The sequence below is a fragment of the Oreochromis aureus genome, linkage group 16, assembly GCF_013358895.1.
Source record: "Oreochromis aureus strain Israel breed Guangdong linkage group 16, ZZ_aureus, whole genome shotgun sequence".
Lineage (NCBI taxonomy): Eukaryota > Metazoa > Chordata > Actinopteri > Cichliformes > Cichlidae > Oreochromis > Oreochromis aureus.
The window spans coordinates 7,586,340-7,609,206 of record NC_052957.1 but is presented as its reverse complement, the minus strand read 5'-3'; the positions used below and the strand labels follow the sequence as shown (position 1 = coordinate 7,609,206).

The following is a 22,867-nucleotide window of genomic DNA, read 5'->3' as shown; positions in this document are numbered from 1 at the left end:
ATTCTCATGCACTGTGTAAGGGTCATTGTCAGACTAGAAGAGACAACTTGTGTCATAACAAAACAAATTTGATCAATTAAAAGAACTTTTAATTATTAGGAGTGACCCTTCATATCCAAAGTATATCAGCAAAATTGTATACCCTCAGGATGCTCTCTGGATTTAGGGTTTAGATTTCTTTGATTTGTGAATGCAGACTTCCTTTTGACAGACTTTTCTATTAAAATTATTTTTCTTCTTATATTTTCTCTCTTTTGTTTGGAGTTTATTTATCTATGCTTTATTTATGTTACTATTTTGGTTCAGTTGTATTTCACTGCAGTTTGCCTTACAGCCAGCCGAGGACGTCAGTGAGCACACACCCGACGTCGGACTCGTAATAATACGGCGAAGACACCAAAGAAGAAGAAGAAGCAGAAGTTTCCGGTGCAACAGCTAGGCATCATCATGCCTACTGCTGTGATTATGGAGGAAAATTTTGATAAATTATTAGAGCAGTGTGAAGCCCAAGAGCTCGAGGTAAGGACTTTGTGATCTTAAATATGAACAGGAAGGTCTCAGAGACTTTGTGGCTTTGAAAGCATGATGGGAACGGTGCGGTTTCTAGAGATTTTAGGCTAGCGTACTGGCTACAAAACCTAGCCTGTGTGTAGCCTACCTTAAAGCTCTGGGAAATCAACTTATCAAACACGTTAGCTCGTAGGCGAAACATTCTCACGTTAAAAATGAGATATAGGCTGTAGCAGCGTGTTCATGTTGGACTGCTCTTTGCTTGATCTTTGCCTTTACCTGCCAGCAGATAGTAGGAAGTTAGCGGTCATAATCTCTCCGTTAAATTGGAACATATCTGCAGGTTATGTGTTTGATTTAAGAACCTTTAAGTCTTACCTGTGTTGACAGTCTGTCTGTCCATCTGCCTGCCTGCATGCAGCTTTCGGACTGACAGTTTATAGTATAAGAATAAGTGAGCGAGACCACTACTGTAATGTTAGCAGGAGCTAAAACTATTAACTGGACGCTTGCTGTTGGCTGGGTGAACATCAGCGACTATTTTTTTTTTTATTATGACAATAATAAGACAATAATAATAACCTGTTTTCTCTGAGAAGTAACATTTGTTCAGTTTTCCGCTTGTTTTAGCTCCAATGTTTAATCGCACACCTGCATTTCTTTGTAACAGGCTCCAGGGGGCATTGCAACACCTCAGGTCTACGCTCAGCTGCTGGTGCTCTATTTACTTAATAATGACATGTAAGTCACTGATATCTGATGTCTATGTATTTATATTAAAAAATACATTTAAATGTATATTTTTGTCTCAGATTGCAGGCAGCTGAACTCAATTTAGTTGATGAGCCCCTTTTTGCTGCCTGTGCCTGTATCTGTATTATGAATGTGTGTTTTCCTAACAGGAATAATGCCAGGTATCTATGGAAGAGGATTCCCCAAGCAATAAAATCGGTAAGCTTGTTAAAACATGTGTAAACACTGCTAAAGAAATAGCATTTGAGCGTGTAAATGTGAACAGTTAATGCTGTTTACTTTAAAATCCAATGTTGGTTTTATTACATTTTTTAAACCTACTCATACTGTCATGTATACAGTTACTAGACACTTTGTAAGGTACACTTTGCTAGTACTGTATGGACCCTCTTTTGTCTTCAGAGCTGCCTTAATTCTTCGTGCCATAAATTCAACAAGGTGCTGGAAAAATTTCTTAGTGGTTTTAGAGATTTTGGTCAATGTTGACATGAGGTCATCACACAGTTAGTGCAGATTTGTTGGGTGTTTATCTATGACATAAATCTCCTGTTCTGCAACTAAAACGCTGTACTTGCTTAAGATATGGTGACTGTGGAGGCCATTGGATTTGCCTTCCTATCAGCTCAAATCAGTGTGACCATTCTCCTCTAAACTCTGTCATCAACAAGAAGTGGCACTCATTTGATATTTTCCTTTTTTCTGAAAATTCAGTGTAAATCCTAGAGATGTGGGGAAAAATCCCAGCAGATCAGAAGTTTCCTAAATACTCAGACCAGCCCATCTGACATCTCCAACCATGTCACGTTCAAAGTGTCTTCTGTTACCTTTCTTCCTCATTCGAATACTCAATTTGAATAGCATTTTGTTAATGTCATGTGACTGGTTAATTTAATGAGAAAAGACAAACTCGTGGAGTGGAGAAGTCCTTTAATGACTGAGCAGCCAGATTCATCATAGCATGACAAAGGGATGGTACAAGGAGCCAATGGAGAGAGGCTAATATGGAATAAAGATTTCTTTTTCTAGTCTCTGTTTGCTTTGGAGGCTTTACAGGGAGCTTTCAGAACAATCTGATAATAAGGAATTATATTCCAGCTCCAGCTTAGAAGTTAGAAAAGTATGGTCTGTGTTTTTCATCAGCTTTTGCCATTGTGGTGCCTGCACCATATTTAATATTAAGGGCAAACATTTTTTACCACCCCGACACAACCAGTTTCATGTTTATAGAAAAGTTGCTCAACTGTACATGTAAGTAACTAAGAACACATGTAATTGGAATTTTTACTTGTGTGACAAAATGATCTTAACTCCTGGCAGATCAATTTGCCCCACTGGAAAACTTTTTGGACCTGCTAAGACAACCAAGAGCACTATGAAATAAATGGAATTATGGTACTGCCAATCAAGTCATGACTTCTTGCAGAGTCCAAGAAAAGACAATTTAAGGATGATGGAACCATTATGATCCAACAGTCTTACATATATATTGGGGTGTGAATGCTCTTCACAGTAGCATTAAAACCTCTGCCTGGTCAAGTGTTGCATTCTGATTGTGTTTGAAATGCTTCTCACTTGTTTCCTGCAGGCAAATCCTGAATTAGCAGCTATTTGGGCAGTGGGCCAGCGTATTTGGCAGAGAGACTTTCCAGGGATCTACACAGCCATCGCTGCTTATCAGTGGTCGGAGAATATTCTTCATGTCATGGAGGCCCTTAGAGGTAACCAAAAAATGTTAAAAACACCAGCTGACTTCTCGTGCATCACATTGACCTGTTAAAAAACTTTTCAGATTAATTATACTTCCACAAATTCTTTATCTAATATATAACTTTGGCTCTGTTGAAACTAGAAACTAAGGCAACATATTCTGTCAGCACGTTTAAGTGAGTTCAGTATTTTAAAAAAAGTTTCCTAAATGATTTAGAATAACTGCCAGCAGGGGGCAACAGCTGAACCCAGTCAGGGCTATGATGCAACAAAGCAATGGGAAAATAAACAGAAACCCTCATGGTCATGAAGGGTACATCAAATATCCACAACAAAGTACTTGCATATTAAGAAGGTGGTTGCATACCTACATACTTTTGCCTGTTTTTCACGTCACCTTCTCAACTTCAAAGGAATGATTTTCTAGAAACATCAGGTCATAAATTTATATCATCTGATCGTCACAGTTGTAGCTGCATTTGTATCATGTGTCAATTACATTGTGCAACAGTTTAAGAATAGCTTCTCACATATGTTTATGACACTGTGTGTTGATCTGATATTAATGCTCAGTACAGTATGTCATAGCACAATTAAGCAACCACTGGTCATAACTGCTTAGTGGACGTGTGAATAAACATTGACAAAAAATGCGCAACAGTCAAGAACTGCAGCATTTATTCAAGATTACAATCAATGCAATCTGACCGTACTTCCAGGCACTTAGTGTACTGAGTGTATCCATGACTATCATACAGCTCACACTAATTAGAATATTGCATAATATATATTTTTTCCATCAATGTGTTAAAAGAATACATTTCCAAACGTATAAATTAATCTGAATATTTTTAATAAATCTGTTTAAATCAAAGCCACAAAAGGAAGACATTAAATATATTGAGAACCCAAAAAGTAATCAAATATATCATCATCTTACCTTAAATTTAATTTAATTTAACAGTCTCACTAAAGTGTGGATTTTATTATTAAAAGTATCAGGTTCCAGTGCTGAAGTATAAGCATTGCAAAAGAAAGAGACCAGCAGATAAATTGTCATTTAGAAAAAAAGAGGCTTAAATGTTGTGTCAGTGGTAGTTTAATAAACATAATTGATCCTCAGCCATTTGCTGTTATCAGTTAGTTTAATCTAAAACATATGAAAAGTGTTTTTCTGTAGTTTATGTGTACAGTCACTCCATTTACTAAACAGAACCGGTTACATAAATTGGCACATTGAGCAGATAAATTAAAAGAAATCAAATGGAAAAACAGCCAAGTCACAGGATCTTGACACAGACTTGTTTACCAATAATACTGAGCCCCCTTTCTCAGGTCGAGCTCCTCTGAGCCGGTCACATGGACCCTGTTTGTCTGTGCTCAGTTGGCCACTTGGGTCACTGTTAGAGGGGACTCGGCGCCCACTGGGACATGTGACACATGCTGCAATGGGTAGAAGGGGGCGTTTCTGTGAAAAGATCCTAGGCTAGCAAGCGGGTAGGAATGCCTGGTGGAAAGGATCGGGTGTCACCAGCTGTCCAGTATAAAGGACAGAGCTGCTAGCTCTCAACCAGAATAGATATCAGCATTTCAAGTACAGCACACCGACAGGAGAAGTTCTTAGACGCTGCACTCTGTTTTAGCGACTCAGCTTTTAGCTTTCTCCTTGTGAGAACAGAAGGCTTGCTAGTCTAGGTGTACGCATAAAACTTTACGAAATGGACATCCAGAGGACAGGATCTGTGGTTCGGCCCCCAAGCCCCATGGATAGCCTTGAGAAGCAGCTGAGCTGCCCCATCTGCCTGGACATGTTCACGAAGCCTGTGGTCATCCTGCCTTGCCAGCACAACCTGTGCCGTAGCTGTGCCAGTGACCTCTATGATTCGCGCAACCCGTATCGCTTTTCTGGCGGCGTCTTTCGCTGCCCTACCTGCCGGTTTGAGGTTGTGCTCGACCGCCATGGTGTGCACGGGCTTCAGCGAAACCTGTTGGTGGAAAATATCATTGACATCTACAAGCAGCAGCAAGAACTAAGTGGCAGTGGAAAGACGGAAACCAACCTGAAGCCTAAAGAGTCCAAAGAGCCAAAGTGCCAGGAACATGAGGATGAGAAAATCAACATCTACTGTGTGACCTGCCAGACACCCACCTGCTCCATGTGCAAAGTGTTTGGCCAGCATAAGGACTGTGAGGTGGCCCCTCTAACAACTGTTTATGAGACCCAGAAGGGTGAACTGAGTAATGCTATCGATACTCTGGTGACCAGCAATGGTCGCCTGCAGACTCTGCTCAATCAGATGGAAGATGCCTGCCGTGCTGTTCAGGAAAACGCTCAGCGTGCCAAGCAGGGCCTCGCTGAGCGGTTTGATCTGCTATATGCTGTACTAGAAGAGCGTAAGGGCATTTTACTTGAGAAGATTGGGAAAGAGCAAGATGAAAAGGTGGCAGCTCTGCGGGCACTGGCTCAGCGTTACGGTGAGCGACTGCAGGCCAGCTCAGAGCTGACAGATACGGCTGTGAGGGCATTGGAGCAGAGCGGAGCTGCTGAGTTCCTGTTGGCTTCGAAGGGCCTTATCACACAGACCAAAGATGCAGCCAAAGCCTCGCTGGGGGAAGAGAGGCCCGAGCCAGGCTTTGAGAAGATGGACCACTTCACTATATCAACGGAGCATGTCGAAAGAGTCCTTGGAAAAATGGACTTTGGAGTGGTTGGAGATGATGAATTTGAGGATGCAGAGGAGGAGGAGGAAGAGGAGGAAGAAGAAGAGGAATGATGAGAACTGAAGTTGTTTTGAACTTAAGTACTCTTGAAGGTGTTTTGAAATAGGGCAGTGTTTGTCTGAGGACTCTGAATTTAATGTTGAATGAAATATTAAGGAGGTGAAAGAGGATGTGGGCTGAAACAGTTTGCCCTGTCAGTGCAATATCTAATTTCAGTGTCATATTCATACTTTTTCTTAAGTTCTTTTTATACTTTTGTACCTCTAAGTCTGTTAAATGTAGAAACAGGTAGTATTTAGGAAGGTAGTATTTTAGGATTTTAGATTTCCTTTCTCACTTTGTTTTGTGGAATTGGTGATCAACTGACCTCGCTGTAATCACCAAGTCTGTTTTTACTGGTAATAAATCTGCATGAATTGAAGCAGCAATGTTCTTTATTTTTAGCTCAATGTAAGCCCAACTTAAAATATTGATTTATTTATATTAAATAAATGGGGTTTAAAAGGAAAGAAACCCCTACATGACTATGATTATTTTGGTGCTACAGACTTTTGGAGTGCTTCCATCGAAATGGTTCCCAGTCTGTTGCTGCTCTTACTTGGCAGTGGACTGTATTTAAAAATAAAGGCCCTTGCCATGTCCTGTCTGCTTTGCCTTTGCTGGTGAAAAGTGGGGGCTATTTTTAAGAGGTGAGATGGTGAGAGGTGATAGCTCACCCTGGAATAGACTGACAGGGAAGGACAAGCCAGGTCCCGTTTCTCCTGCATAAAACTCCCATCCTCCCACTCACTGATGTCTTACTCAGCACCTCCAACCCAACTCTGAAGTGTCGGAGGGGCATGCTAAGAAAGGCCCGTCCAGTTGCCACGCAATTCATTCCCCAGCGGCCAAGAGGCCATGGTAAAAATATACATCTTCCCTGAGGCTGGGTTACAGAAAAAACCCCTTGAGATGACCGGCCTTGTTGGGTCGGGAGCATTTGAATTTACAGATGGTCAGCTGCCAGAAAGTTGTTCTAACACAAGAAGCAGTTTTATAAGCTGTGTCTATTTTTAATAGATGGGAGTTTTTCACTTAGTGATGCACAGCATAAAGGGTTTCATTTGGATTTCTTGATTTAAGAGGCTGTTTGAATCAGAACAGTATTTAAATAAATAAGGATTGTGTAACGTTTCAGTGAGACAGAACACCCCCGCCAGAATATGATTATGAATTATTAGTTTATACAACTGCTGACTCTTTGGGATAGATTTAATGATCCCCACCACACACAAACACAAACCCACACTGATCTCAGTCATTAGAATCACACCATTCTTCTGGCACTCTTCCTTTACATAAATAAAGACCTTGTTTTTTTTTTTTTTTTTTTTTTTTTTTTTTTTTTAAATAAATCAATGGAAAAAACAAATTGGTGTATCTAATGGTCAAAATTCCCAAGAGCTGGACCCACAGATCACCCCTCCGCCCATGCTTAAATGCCACCTACAGTCATGACTTTGGTTAAAACTCAAGTGCAGCTGTTGCGTAAACAGTGTTGACATATTTTCCAAGACATGTGTTCAGCTTCTTTTTGCCTCTTTTCGATAAGTGCAGTAACATTTAGGACAGGAAGCTCGTTGGACATCACAATGGGAACGCGGTCTTGACAATCTCCGGCCTTCCCCTACACAGCTGTCTTTTCTCATCCCACTTGTTATTGTTACTGCTGCTAACGGCTGCAGCAGACATGAGCCTGATTGTTGGTATACACACAACCCGTTGCTAGGCTATAAAACACCAAAGGCCATAACCCCGAGGCACTTACGTGATAGCTGCTGTAGCAGCAGCGAATACCTGCCAGCTTGTGTTGTTTTTGAGGCCCTGTCACTCCTACGGTAATCTCTACAGCACGTCAAGTCAGGCTAGATAAACAGGGCAGTTTGGAAGCCGAAGCCAGAGCCTGCTGATAAAGCCTTCAGCGGGTCTGTGGTGTGAGCACATCCGTGATTCGGCTTAAGCATGCTTCATTTAACAGATCTTTAATTAAGTGTCCTTGATTGTGGAATTCGTTTTAGCTCAAGTCAAAGTTTCCTGAACAACAAAATGCAAGATTTCACTTAAAGCAAACCCAGATGGTACAAGGAATTAAAGACAGACGATTTTTTTGTTAAGACTAGCTTTGTTTGATTTTCCCAGAGCGGTTCCTGTTAGAGCTGTATGTCATTGTGTGTTTGTTTGGGCTGGGATGAAGTGACTTGCCAAACATATACAGTTACCACAAGAAAGGTGAAAAATCTGCAAAGTCAGCAGAGTGAGAAACAAAGAGCTTCTTCCAAGGCCAGTGCACTGTCTAGTTGTAAAGAAATCTGCATCAGAATTTGTTAAGTTCCTTTCCCACCACATTCTCTGAAATTTGGTCCAGGAGGCGTTGTGTAATCTTGCAGATGGACAGAGAAACAAATACCATCACTTGACATTTACTCAGGATGTAACAATTTTGAAACTAAGACTAAAGCCATGATACAGCTGTTCAGTTTTATTAGGATGATACCTCTCATACTTAAAACATGAAGTTGCGAAAACGCATTACTGATGATGTATGCATCATCAGTAATGCTTGTATGCATGTTGGGAGTGACAGATCTGGGTTATGGCATAAGTGAGACAGTACAACAGATGGAAAATCCTCTCCAGCAGCATTGACATTTCAGTATTAAGTGATGCCCCAGGGATGAGATCAGTGATGCACGTTACATGAGTGCAGATGACCATAGCAGAACAAAGCCTCTGAATATCCATAAAACTAAATCAATGACATGAAAGTGTTAAAGTCAGTGGAAGAACACAAATTATTGCCTGAAAATGCAATAATGATTAGGCTTGCATTGATTGCATTGCATATTCTAAACGGAAAATAGTTTGATAACAAAAACAAAACAAGACAAAAACAGTGTTCTTAATGATACCTACTCAATGCATGGTGAGTGATCCCAGGTGACCTGCAAAAATCATCAGATTTTGTGTACATCAGCTTTACTTTTTTCATTCAACCCATGAAAAATATTTCCAGAATTACAGACCCTCAGAGTGCAAAGGTGTGGGTTGAAATTTGGAGCTTTATTTAAATCCGCTTACTGTTCCAGAACTTTAACTTCGTGAGTACCAAAGAGATCCTCATAACATCTTCAGAGTTGAGGGAAAAATAAAAAAACGTTAAGTTCTGTTTAAAAACTGGAGCCAAATCAATTTTACACCCACACTGAGGGCCATGGTCTAAGGAGAAAATGTTTCTGTTCAGCCCTGTAACCAGTTTTGAGCATCAGTATCATGGGATATATCATAGTTGAAATAAACTGCACCAGTGTAATGTCCATGAGAAGAAACAAGCTTTGTTTAATGTGTTTCTGATCATTCAAAGGGGAAAAAAACTTCAAGATTAGCATGCAGACCAAACTCTAAGAGCTCATATCTTCATGTATGATTGCTAGCTTGTGAAAACAAGTTATACAAGGTCTTCTTCCCCCCCCACATTTTCATACCAGCCTCATCGTCCAGCCACAGTTCCTTTTGGGTCAGAATAATTTTCCTTAATGTATTTTGAAAGTTTGTAATTCTGACAGGTTTCATAGCATGAAGGTGAAACTGTACATGGCTTTTTAAATATAATAAAGTTGTGCTCAGAGGGAAAGATGTATTCAGAATACTTTTTAATATATGTTTCATATCTAATTTGAAACAGCCTGTGAATACAGATTATTTGTGCTTTGTACATTTATGAGATGAACAGTCTGTTCAGTGGTTCATAATGATCTGATCTGTTTCTGGTTCTCAGAGCTTTGTTCCTTAGAATATAATAAATCACTCCTGAACAATTCTTCATCACAGCATATGACCTCCTGTGCTGTTGCTCATTAGAAGTGCTGTTTACACGAGACATGTTGCTTAAATATCATGTTAAAATGCTGCAACATCATACTCTCCTCGTGCCTGGAAGCTCCCAGCAAGTTGCCCTGTTTGCTGTGCACTTTAAATAGAACCAGAGCCTGGATTTAGCTCATATGCACTCCATATGCACCTATCTCATATGTCTTCACAGAGAGCACACGGCAGCGGGCGTACGGCCTGGTGGCCCAGGCGTACACTTCCATCACAGCGGAGGATTTTGCTGCCTTTGTGGGCTACTCTGTGGAAGAGGCAGTGAAGGGTAATGTTATATCTGCTGTTTTTAGTCAGCCAGTAATCTTGCTCTCAATTTTATCACATTACTTTATACAGAGTTATTGAGCGTATTTTTTCCCCTCACTTCAAAGGTGTGGTGAGCCAAGGCTGGCAGGCAGACCCCAACACCAGGATGGTGATGCCCAAAAAACCAGGTAGGTGGCAGTGTTGCTCTGTTAAACTGTGACCAGGACTCAAAAGGAACCAAGCATCCAACTCCCAACTTTCTCCTCCCCGGGAATTTTATTAGACACATAAAAATGTTGTGAGCACAGATTTAGGACTTGGGTCATGCTGACATTGTTTTTCCTTGAAGTTTATGAAGTATGTGATTATCGTCCATATAGCCCAAGTCACATGTCCCCAATTCAAAGCGTCAAGGACTAATCCACGGGTTTATTGATTTATGCGGACATACCAGGAGGACATCTGTCCTATCTGTAATCATCAGAACTTACTGCATGACTGAAGCATCTGCTGCACACATGCATGCAACCAACCCACCCACATGAATCCCCCAACTTTCCTTCCTTAGTTTTTATTGGCTCTTTTAGTTGTTGATCTCACACAGGAAATGATTCTGTTTGAGATGGATGTAAAATATTGTGCTGGCCTCGCAGGTAGTTGTTGTTTAACAGGTCGGGAGTAGTCTTGAGCTCACTTCTAGATGTGAACAGTAGGTCTTACTCGAATCCCGCTCCCTGCTGAGCTTCAGAGTCAGAGCATGTGGGCTGTAGAGCTAAAACTGGAGAGATGTAAGAAGATCGATAGCGTTTGGCACAAGAGGAATCCCCCTCTGACTCAACCTCTCCTCCTCCGTGTCTCTCCTTCAACAGATCCTCCCCCCGTCTCGCTGGTTCCAAATGAGCAGCAGTTGGCCAGACTTACTGACTACGTGGCTTTCCTTGAGAACTGATAACCCACCACAGCCACTGCCACCCGTTTTCACCCGCTCGGTACTGAGGGAGACTACAAGACTCTTCATCCTTCCTGTGTCCCTGGTTGAGACTTACCAACCCCACCCCCCCCATCATCTTGCATGATTTCTCCAGGACATGGCTATTTATGTTCAGCGACTAATAAACCCTCTGCTGTTGATGTGTTGGAAATTGCAGACTGTGACATTGTACATTTTTATGCTCTTCACGAACCCACCTGATGTCTAGATTTGACCGTTTTTCAAAGGAAGCTTCATTTTCCCATCACCGACTAATTCTTTCCTCCCAGCAGAAATACACAAACCAGCTTGTACAGTCCACTCCTTCTGTTTTAGCATTTAAAGTTGGCCTTGATATAAATGTCATCAGGTAACCGGAGTCTTGGCATGCATGCATCACCGTACGGAGACCTCATTTTGAAATTTTATGTTTTGACTGGTGAATAAATATTTTGCTGTTTCTATATTTCTGGTACTGTCCTTCTGAGTTTTGTCTGTAATTGGTGTTGCATTTCAGAGTCAACATTTGCTGTAAATGAAAGTTTGTTGTCTTCTGTGGCCCAATATGAGGAAGCAGCCCTGTATTTATGTATGATTATGGACCACCAGGTAAGTTGGTATTGGAGCAAATGGATATTTATACCCCAAAATCACATAAATTGTTCTGGAAAATGAAACGAGTTGCAGTTTAATCCTGGCGGTGAAAGGCAAAACTTTAAACACAAAACAAAAACATTTTTTAACATCTATGCTAAAGATAATAAACTTCTAAAGTGATGCTTTCTAATTAACATCAGAGCAATCATGGACATTTTTGTTCTGTGAAGTCATATCTGGCTGCCATCTGTTCCTCACTGCTACAAAATAAAAGCCTGTTTAAGGACTCTGTGTTCTGTTTTCAGGCATAATTTGAAATGTGCACTTATCTTTTACTTTGTAGTGATTTCAACTTTTATTGTAGCTGGCACTGGAAGGGAGATGCAGCCATTTGATATGATTTAGTGTGAAATCCTGGACATCAGGGCCATTCCTTGCACTATGTGGTTGCAAGGATCTCATTTATTTCATGGCATGGTTTGCTTTGTTTTGAAAATGCCACATTGGACACGACTGCAAGCATGAAAATTGCCCGTCTGTTTACATTTGCTGCTGTGTGTCCTTTTAAGTCTGTCTTGGGCTACAGATTTGCAGCATGTAAAGGGAACTGTGAACTTAAGAGACTTCTCAGGGACTGGCACTGAACCAGCATGACAGTATCCACCAGGTTTAGTCAACATAAACACTAAAAGGTAATGGACCATAAGGATATACACACAGATGTGGGTCCAGCAAACTTGTGCATAAACCGCCTAAACTAAGTAAAAAGTGCTTAATTTGATTTATATCAATAATTAATGTAGTATTAAGCTGACTGGATGTTTAGTGACTGTCCTGACATTAAATTCAGGGAACACTAGCTCAGGTCAGCTGAAATCCAGGGTTTGGAGTTTGGGGTTATTCTCCCTGATTGTGCAGGTTTCAGCTGGCAGCAGAGTTAACACTGCCCACACGGGCCAAGGACACTGTCACTAAAGGAAGCAGCCAAGAATAATTCGTATAACGCTCACTTTACAGAAAACAAACTAAAACCCTTAACCACAGTAAATTTGCACCTGAAGTAGTCTATCTACCGTGAGAGCTGCCTGATGAATGAGGATTTAAGGCTTCCGGTTCACATGGCCGGTTAGCTCAGTTGGTTAGAGCGTGGTGCTAATAACGCCAAGGTCGCGGGTTCGATCCCCGTACGGGCCACTGTCTTTCTGTTGGTAGTTGAATATCTGACGCGCCATTGGACTGCCGTGAGTTTTCCACGTTGTGCACGATTTTATTCACATGCAGTTCAAACATATTTTCTGTTTTTTTTTTTCAGGTTAACTGTTACAAGTACATCAGTCTTTTCCTACTGAAGATGAAAATGCCTGTATTTTTACTAATTAGGGTTAAGTTTTATAACCCTCATGTTATATATTTACACTTAGTTGTTGGGCTCCTTGTAATGTTTAATTTGTTTGTGTACCTCTCTGAGCTTCTTTTTGTGATATTGTATTTGATGGAGCTGGGGTGTTTTCAGTTGCCGTAACATTAATTTCCTGTCTTTTAAAGATAAATACATTTTATATAAGTATCAAAGCAAAAAATAAAATGGCTGTTGTTGTTGTTGTGAGCAAGAAGCAAAGAGATGGCCACGTGAGCCAGTATTTCAGCACTGTGAAGCTACATAATGCTACTTTTAACTAACTTAGAAAACATTTCAAACCATTTGTTTCTGGAACACTTGTTAAATGGAAATAACCATTCTTGTAAGGTGACTGAACCCACATCATGTGTGTATTTTATTTTATTTCATGCAGGGTAAATTTTGTCTTCCAATGCCAGGTTTATACGTTCAGGGACAACGTAGCCCAAGACTGACATCTTTTTAAAGATGGAAAAAACCAGAGTCTCACTGAATCATTTTAAAAAACTCTGACTATTAACACAGAGTAATCTGATGTATGCAGAACACAATTCTCTAGGTTCATATGATACACAGTCACGACAGTGCTTTGAAGTAAGGGCACAAGGTCACACTGTGTTTCCAGAATTGGCTCTGTGCTTTTACTACCGTGGGTCAACGTTTATACCTCATGCTGGTTCAGATAACTGACACATGCATAATGCCATGTGGTATTCATGGCCTCATATCTGCTATCTGCATTACAATAATAAATTTGACCTTAGTGTTCTCACCTGCCTTTAACTGATCCAGTTTTGACACAGAGCTCTCATGTAGGAAGATTCTACAAGCACTGGTAACTTATTTTTAGATGAGGTGATCTGTGGGCTGAAAGTGCATGGAAAGTCATACACTTTCAATTATCCACCTCAGACTTCAGCTTTTTTTCTCAGAAATGTTCACAGTCATAATATAAAGTAAGGCACTTTAATTTGTCTAGATATTGTTAGTGTAGTATGTGAGTGGTGGTACTCGTGGGAAGGGAAGCCAGACTTCATATGTTTTCTCAAACTTCAGTTGTCATTTTAATGAAAGCAATTTGTTTAATGGTTTCAGTCATTGTCTGCTCTTCTCATTTCTCACTGACTGTAAAATGGACCACATGAAACAGCAACCCTCTGAATGCCACGGTGAATATGTGGTGAAACACAGTTTTGCACTCTCACAATCTGAAGGCTGAGCAGGACTCCCTTGAGATGAGGCTCTGCTCCAATAAACACACTCTGATTACCCAGAGGTTTGTCAGATGAAGCCAGCCAGCTTTGAATTTGATCGATTTTTTTTAGGTTTTAAGTAAATAATAATGTTACTAAACTGCAGCTACAGCAGTTAACTCGTCATGGCAGGCGTACACCAAAACCTGACCTTCGGGAATGGAGAGAAAAAATATGACAATAATTCATGCACACTCAGGCACTACTATACTTACTGACCTTAACAACTTAGGGGAGGAACATTTGTGGACACAACAGACTTTTCAATCCAGCTAAAATGATTCTGTGAATGACTTAATGAGGATTTCTAGCATTCACAGTGGTTGTGAGCAAGTCTGTCTTTGCACACACAGGGTGCTTTTTCACTCTTTTTAAGTCCTCTTCTTGTACACAACCATTTTCAAAGCAATGGAATTTTTTTAAATACACAATTTAACACAGTTAAAAAAAAAGGATGAACCAGTGTTGTGTATTTACTGACATTTCTTTAGTTGAATTCTATGAAAAATTGCAAAGATAAAACAGTTTGACATACATAAAATAGTATTTTTGCACCATGTAGGTGATTTTCAAAGAGGTATTAGCTGCATCAAAAGGAAACAGAAAAATATCCAACACAGCACCTGGACATTGATCCATCGGAGGTTCACTGACACGTCATAAGAAATTGTTTCAATGGAAGGGTGACTGTCAAGAAGCCTTTCTGGGGAAACAGGGAGAAAAGGTAAAAGCCAATGGAACATGATCAAACATGGACTGGACTCCCCAGAGCACGGAAACAGTGTGAGATCATCGTGATGAAGGAGGGAAGAAAAGACAGAAACATTCAAAAAGAGAAGAAAGAAACTTGGAGAACTATTCTTGAAGGCTACTTAAAGATGTTACGAGAGTTCAGACTCAGTTGAAGAATAAAGGTGGTCATACCAAATATTGACTTTCAAGCTTATTAGAATTGCACAAACTCAGCTTTTCCCTTATATTCTGTATGTCCATGTGTTTGCACATGTTTCAGTAACTCACTGCACATATTACCCATTTTCTTCGCAAAATATAAAAAAATGAGGGTTGGCTCATGATTTTTGTGCATTACTGTATAATTGTTTTAAACAGTCGGGAAGCATGGGCAGTATTATATATATTTTTAGGTTATATTTGACATACTAAAATGTTGCACAGATTTTATGGTCAAGAGCCACGAGTGTTCTGTAACACACGACAGCTGCTGCTACAAAAATAACTGTCAGCTCTCCATACATGCAAATGCTCTCCACATTGCAGAACACTTTGTCTTTCACATTTTCAGTTCGGCATGTTTCGTTTGAAGTGGCTGAGATAACTGTTTCCAATTCTATGTTCAACCCTCTTATTTTTGTTTGCAGTGAGTCACCAGACAGTTTGCAGATTTTAGAAAGAATTAACATGAAAAAAAAAGCCCAAGGAAAGACATCTGGATGTTCCTGTTTTTGTTGTTAGTGGGTTTTAAAAAAATTATTATTACATTTTGTTTTGTTTAAGAAAAAAACCTACAACAGCACTTGAGTCACTGGCTCAGCATCTTTTGCACAGCTGCTTATGTTTACGTAGGAACTGTTGTGGGTGAGGTCATTTTTTCCAGGGGTCAAAAGTGACTTCTTCCTCACATGATGTTATAGACAACTGCACAGGTGAGTTGAGGCGCTTTTCCTTTTAGAAGTCTGCATTTGTTTACTGTTTCTCAAACTCAGTGGCTATTTTCAAAACAGCTTTGTGCACTTATTTCACCAGTTATTTTGAAAGAGTCTCTAACTTTTCATTTCAGTGGTCAGTGGATCATAAAAAAATGTACTTAGTATCCCCAGTAAAATCATATAAGTTTTGACAAGCTCTCAAACACCACTGGCTGAAATGCAGTCCTAAAACATGACAGAGCCTCCACTGTGTTTTACAGATAACTGCAGACGCTCACTGTTTTACCTTTCTCGTGGCCCCTTATGCATTCATATTGACAACAACCGAAATGTTTAAAATCAGGATTTATGTCTCATTCAGACCTATTACCACCGATTTTCACTCCAGTTCTTTTGTGATTTGGAATAGCCTACCCTTTTCTCCATGTTTCCCTTCCGCTTCTGATGAACAAGCTTCAGTGAACAAGCTTCAGTGAACAGTAGATGGATCAGCTGAATCAGGTGCATTTCTTAGTTACTGTGTCAGGTATTTGCTGGATATTTTCCTATTTCTAATGGATGTGACTTTCAGATACTCTTCATCTGCTGCAGATAGTTTGTTTTTAAGGCCTGCCACTTCTCCTTTCGTCCTCCATTCGTCCAGTTTTCTCATTGCTTTAAGGATGCATTGCATACCGTGTCAAGATATATATAGGTTTTCAGCTAATAGCTTTTTGGGAATCACCTTGTGGTATAAAATTATTTTGAATGCAAATTAAATTAATGTAGTATTTTCAACGTTCGCCCTTACAAATCTAGGATAGGCCCAAACGAAAAGTGTGCTCTGAGTATTTTGACATGCTTCATAATTTAAAAAAATGAGTTTCATAAAATTAAAACTGACTTATTTTAAGACATAGTGAAAATAAAATCAAATAATCCCCCTACAATGTAATTACGATCTGATCAGACATTTTTTCAAAGTAATATGGGCTGATTAAGCTTTGTGATTGTTTGTAATCTGTTTGCCTAAACAATTTAATGTAACACCCAGTCCTGCTCAGGTATCTATAAGAGCTGCATGTCGCAGCCACCGTGCTGATAAACCACTGAAACTAACTTGCTGCTGTTTTAGGAGCATCAATGGGAAGCTTGGTTGTTGATTGATACATTGACTGCTCTGAAATTCAGTGGATGGTTCTGTTTATTTTATTGTAACATGTGCAGTTTGAGTCTGGTGACGCAGAAGGATGAGGGCAGTCATAAGTTCTGTTAGTATCTGGATCAGGTGGAGACAATCTGTTCAGCAGTCTCATGACAGTTGGAGAGTGTTTTGACATCACAGGGAATACCTTGGATGAGAAAAGAGGTTACATAAAACACTGTATACTAATATGATCCACTGGGGGGCAGTCTTCACCAACACTGATCTCAAAGTGAGTAAACTGATACAATAAATATTGTTTGCTATTTCCAGATGTCAAAATGCATTAAAGACCAGAAAAGCTCCCATCAAAACTAGTAGTATTTGGATAACAGCATAAAAAAAGAAAATTCCTCTTTTTTCACATCTCTTCTCGCTGCTCCAACTGGAGTGGGGGTGTTGTTTAAAATTTCATTAACAGCAGTAAAAGATCTTTCACATCCACACAAAAAATGTTTCCATGTGGGATGATGAGTCATGAGCATGAGACCAGAAGAAGACTCCAAGAGGATGTGGGAGACTGAACAGAGGATGGTGATGAGAAAAAAGAAGAGGATCAGAAAGGAGGAGGAGGAGGAGATGAAAGCTGGGGCTGTGGGAGCCAAAGTGAAAGAGCTGGTAGATGTGAGGAGGGCAAAGGGAATATTACAGAGGCATTGCTACAGGAGTGCCAAGTGGACAAATCAACAAAAGATAAAGAAATAAAATTATATCATTCTCACGAATAGTGCAGCTGTTTTCATGACCATATGACCTCAGTTAAGAGTTCCCAGATAATGGCCATGGGGCACTGAGCCCTCACATGTCCAATCCAAAAGATTTCCCAATCTACTATTAAAAGTGGAGATATCCTGTAGGAGCAAACTTGGTTTCGACTGTCCCTCTGCCAGCCAAACCTGAATGGTTCTTTTATGAGTCCACTGTGTTTCATTCATGTCCTGCTCCCGGGGACATCACCTTTGGACTCTAAGTAATTAAAGAGGAAATTAAGGTAGGAATATGAATACAGATCATCGGTAGAGTAAAGTAAAGACAAGCAAAGGTGTGTTGTCATTTAAAACAGCTTTAAAATTGACTCGATTTTAAAAACAAAACATTTTTTAATGCCATTAATCATAAATCACCACTGAGTGCCAGAAATCTTTTTTTAACTAGGACAGCTTCAGTGTTACACAATGCTTAAGCTGAGAGAATGACATTGCTAAGGGCACACAGCAGAGACTCTTGCAATATGTGAGTCTCAGCCAGCTGAAACATTCATAATACACTTCTACCCCAACTGTCTGATTTAGTTATATTTGAAAAAGACTGTAAATTCTAGATATTTGGGGATTTTCTGCTTTAAAAGAAAATATGTCTGGCAAAAATCCATGTTTGTCATACTGCAAACAAAAAACAACACTGAATGTATCCCACTAACATTTACATGTTTAAAAAAACAGAAATAGTAGAAATTACCAGTATTCCCACACGAATTTCACTCCTAACCATAAACAGGCTTAAGATCAATACTAACCATGCTTTTAGCACCTGTCATGTTGACTGGATGACTAATAACTTGTTTTTTTAACCATTAGCGCCACCTGTAACCTTTATTTAAACAGGAAGTGAAACTCCTGGCATTAAGTAACTCTTTTGCATGAGTTTCTTTGATGGCAGGAGTAAAAGCTGCGCAGACCCCACTCCGAAAGGCTGCACACAGGTTCGAACCATGCAACCTCTTGCTGTGAAGCAATAGCACAAACCACTCTTCCACCCAAGTGTTATTTCTGTGCATGTGGAAGGTTTAGCCTATGCTAAAATGAAAATTAAAGACAGAGGCTCATTTTGTCTCATATGACATTAAATGTCAACCTATGATGTACCTAGAGGTAAAAAAAAGAAAAGAAAGAGAGAAAGAAAGAAAGAAAGAAAGAAAGAAAGAAAGAAAGAAAGAAAGATTTGATTTTTAAAAACACATTTATTCACTCAATAGTGAGCCATACAAACAGTCAGCTCAAACCAACACATTGCTAAACACAAGTTCAGAGTCATTTAAAGAAAACAGACTGCCTTTATAATCCCAAAGATTTCGAAAAGCATCCACTCCATCCATATTGAAATAATATTTATACTCTAACATCACTCTGGCTCTCGACAAACCTTTAAAGAGCTCAACACAGTCAGTATTTCGTCCCTTATCAATCTTATACTTTCTACTCAAATAAATTGCCATCTTCGCTTGGCCCAAGAAAAAATTCAGCAATCGCCCCTTTTTCTTCTTCCCTTTATCATATGAAAACCCAAAAATAAAACACTGTTGTGTAAAACATTCTCCAAAGGATTCCCAAATACCAGTAAGAACCGAAAATAAATCAATCAATCGGAAACATTGTACAAAACAATGAAAAACAGTTTCTCTCATCGAACAAAAAGGACATGCATCTGAAGACCCAGGCTTAATGATGGACACAAAAGCATTTACCGCAATGATACCATGTAAAATCCGCCACTGTAAATCACCAGCAAGAAAGAAAGAAAGAAAGAAAGAAAGAAAGAAAGAAAGAAAGAAAGAAAGAAAGAAAGAAAGTACAGAGTGCTGCTGCTGGTTGCACTTTGAGCACCCTGGAACAACTCCAAAAATAGCAAGAGCAAAATGTTTTGAGTGCTTGCCCCCCTTTCTCATTTCTCAATTTGCACATCCTCCATTCCTTTTCTTGCCTGCTTTCCTCGTGTCTTATTCCCTCCTTCCTGAGATGCATGTGGAAAAGGTGAGTAAAAGACACAAGGAAAGAGAAGGTGAGGCAACAGGCATTTATTAAATTGTGTATGTGTGTGTGTGCTGAAGAAGGTATGATCTGCCTCTATCAGCTTACCAGCCAGCTCACCTGCCTTTCATTAGCTCTTGTGTGTATCTTTCATCTATTCCTCCCCAGAAAGTAATTTCAACTGTTGTGTTAACTCATAGTTTAGTTATTACTAGTCTGTCACTGCCTCTCTTGCAACATAGACCACATTCCTACCTTACCAATTTTAACCCCCATTACCCACCTACCTTTTGTTTGCTCGGTATGGGTTTATGACAAAATGCTAGTTAGCAAATGTTGAAAATGTAGCAAATAAGCTGAAAAACATGCTAACATATCACCATGATGCTACAGAAACAGCAGCAAAATCAGAAGATAATGAAAGATAAGAAAAAACTCACTCCATTTACTGAACTTGATGATGATTAAAATTTATACCCAGAATAAAGACCTGACCTCACCTTGTGATAAAGCTTTAAAGCTCTTATAGAATTGGCTCTAACAGTATATTAAACTGATTTACCTGTTTTTACTGTATGTCCATTCACTGTAGGTTTCTTTAAATCACCATTTTGAAGTGCTTGTGTTCCTGAAGGATTAGTCCCAACATTTCATTCTGGTTAAAAGTAAGCCACAGTCTCTCAATGCCATATTATTATTTTAGCTTTCCCTGAATTCTCTGGATAGCTCTTTGGAGATTTTAAAGACTGTGCAAGGCTGAGGAACATTATGTCATGTGGCCTTATGTCCCCCCAAGATCCAAATAATAGTTTGGATCTGGATCTGTCTAATAGTCAGACAATGTTATCTTTGGATATTCTGGAGGCTCAGGTTTGGGGTTTTTTTTCTTATGTTTTATTGTTTTTTACTATTCTTGGATGCTGTATAAACAATTTGGACATCTCTTTCCATTGGCACTGTGTAGTTTTAGAGAACACCCAGCAATTTAAAAAGCTATGCATTAGAACACATAATGTAAATGTCCATAGTCCTGTGAATATTACACAGTATTTGCATATGGAAGTCTTTATGGCCTAATTCTTAACGAGCATTAAGTTTGATGAAGCTTCACAAACGTCAGTTGTGTACATTGTCCTTTCTCATACATTTTGGGGGAACTTCACACATGCACATAAAAAGCAGACGTAGGGAAATTTCATTTAGATTTTCTATAGGGGCTCTGTAGAGCTGTTTTGCACCAGCCATGTAAAAGACCTCTGACATTTGAACATTTTCAACCACTGTGAACATCTGTGCAAATTGTTTGAGCATGTAGAAAAAATAGAACAGGGTCGTATTAACATTTGCTGAATGTTAACCTACATGATGGTGTGATTAATAAAAGCTAAGTAAATATGGTGAAGATCATGTAGTTTATCACCAAGTGTTTGAGCTGCATGCTTCAGATCCTGTGTCAGAGTTTGAGGAACAGCTGCAACCAGTATGAATATGTGTGCAATACTACAACTTAGAGAAGGTGTTTTGGGAACAGTTTGTTTGGATCACATCTACATTAATTTTGCATTATGTTCTGAGACCGACTGAACTATATGGTGTTGGGTAGCTGCTGAGCTGGCACATGTGCAGACACCAACTTATAAAGACCAGAGGACTGCAGAAGGTCCCACATCATGTGAAGAAGAGTCTATGCATTGCATCAAAAACACAAAGGATGTTTCAATGTGGACTTTTAAATGATATCTTTTTCCTTGTATTTTGTGTGCTGTAGCTGTATTTGTTCATTGGTTTCCTGCATAAGGATCAGAGTACCATACAGTGGGTTGTTGACAGACTGATGCAAACTTAAAGATGGTGTGTTTTTGCTTATTTTTTCTGCTTCTGATGTGTAAGAACATGTCAGCCTTCTTGGAAACCACCTCACCAACACCAGTGACAACCATAATTTAGCTATTGCTCACTCTTGCAATCCAGGCAGTAAGTATGCACTAAACCAGAATTGGGAAAAACAATTAAAATATAAAGGAATTTCAATGCAAATGCAAAATAGACCAGAGCTAATCTAGGTAAACATAAAGAAGAATACTGAAGATTGCGATTTACTTTGCTTCAAATTCAACAAAGGTGAAAATCTGGACTTCAGACTGTTATGGAACAAGTCCACAAAAACCACTTCCAGAGCATCTGCGGACATGTGACTTTGCACTAGTTGGCAGTCTGGAAATAAACCAAAAAACCTTAACTGACAGAGTGAGCTGCTCAAATAAAAGCTGTATTTGTTTTCTGGACTTGCTGTGCGATGGACCCTCCTTTTTAAAATGATTGTTTCCATTTGTGCACGTCTACTTAAAGTTGAGTTGTCATTGCAGCGAATTTCTATGGGTTCCTCTAGTAGAAGCCTATAAGCAGCCCTGTAAACAAGTATTTTGATCAACTATGGGACAAGATTTCCTGCAGCAATGAAGTGACTTGTTATCGTTAGTGTTCCTTCCTGTTTTCTTTATCTGAAATCAAAGCAGATTATTCTTAATTAAATTATCTACTTTGCAAACACTTTTCACACTGATGACTCAGGATGGAAGGAATGTTTTCCTGACAGACAGGAAATGGACTTAACTTTTACTGCCGTCTGATTAAAGTACCTCAGCATGAAATGGAAAAAAGAGGGGGGAAACCATAATGGCTACAGTTTGTCAATTTGTTGGCTAAACAACAAATCTTGAATTTTTGTTCCTAAGACACCAAATCACTATAACGGGGGGGAAAGATTTATGAACTTTTCATTCAGTATGAAATAACACTGGCTTCGCAAAAATTAGGCTGTTCCTGGAAAAACAAGTAGATAATTATCAATGAACAAAAAAACTAGAAAAAGGTTTTTAAGGGTCAATCAATGGTAAGTTGAGCTTAAAGGCTGTGTGTGTCTACACAGGTGGCTGACTTCTTGTCAGGTAGTATCTGACAAAAGGGTGAGCTATGTCATACAAACACAGGGGTAACATCACTCCTGTGTAACCTACAGACTATATATAAAATGATTTAATTGTCAGTCTATTCATTTTCTTCCATTTATCCAATTCAGAGTCACATGAGGGGCTGAGCTTAATCCCAGCTGTCATAGGGCGGGGGTGGGGTACACCATGGACAGGTTGGTAGTCTGTCACTGACACAGACAAACAGGTAACCATTCACTCCT

General features: G+C 39.5%; 2 protein-coding genes and 1 non-coding gene across 3 annotated transcripts; all 3 read left to right on the top strand.

The window, feature by feature from the left end:
• The first annotated feature begins 390 nt into the window (after positions 1–390).
• cops8 (COP9 signalosome subunit 8) lies at positions 391–11,294 on the top strand. The gene is made up of 7 exons (XM_031758599.2): positions 391–519; positions 1,181–1,251; positions 1,413–1,461; positions 2,849–2,981; positions 9,770–9,877; positions 9,984–10,046; positions 10,728–11,294. Exons 1-7 carry the CDS (start codon positions 448–450, stop codon positions 10,805–10,807), a joined length of 576 nt encoding a protein of 191 aa, XP_031614459.1. The 5' UTR covers positions 391–447; the 3' UTR covers positions 10,808–11,294.
• On the top strand, positions 3,006–6,330 carry trim63b (tripartite motif containing 63b). The gene has a single exon (XM_039600384.1). The coding sequence runs from the start codon at positions 4,689–4,691 to the stop codon at positions 5,742–5,744; it is 1,056 nt and encodes a 351-aa protein (XP_039456318.1). The 5' UTR covers positions 3,006–4,688; the 3' UTR covers positions 5,745–6,330.
• Positions 11,295–12,545: 1,251 nt separating the features above from the next.
• trnai-aau lies at positions 12,546–12,619 on the top strand. Its single transcript has one exon. It is a non-coding gene; the product is annotated as a tRNA-Ile (tRNA).
• Positions 12,620–22,867: the final 10,248 nt, after the last annotated feature.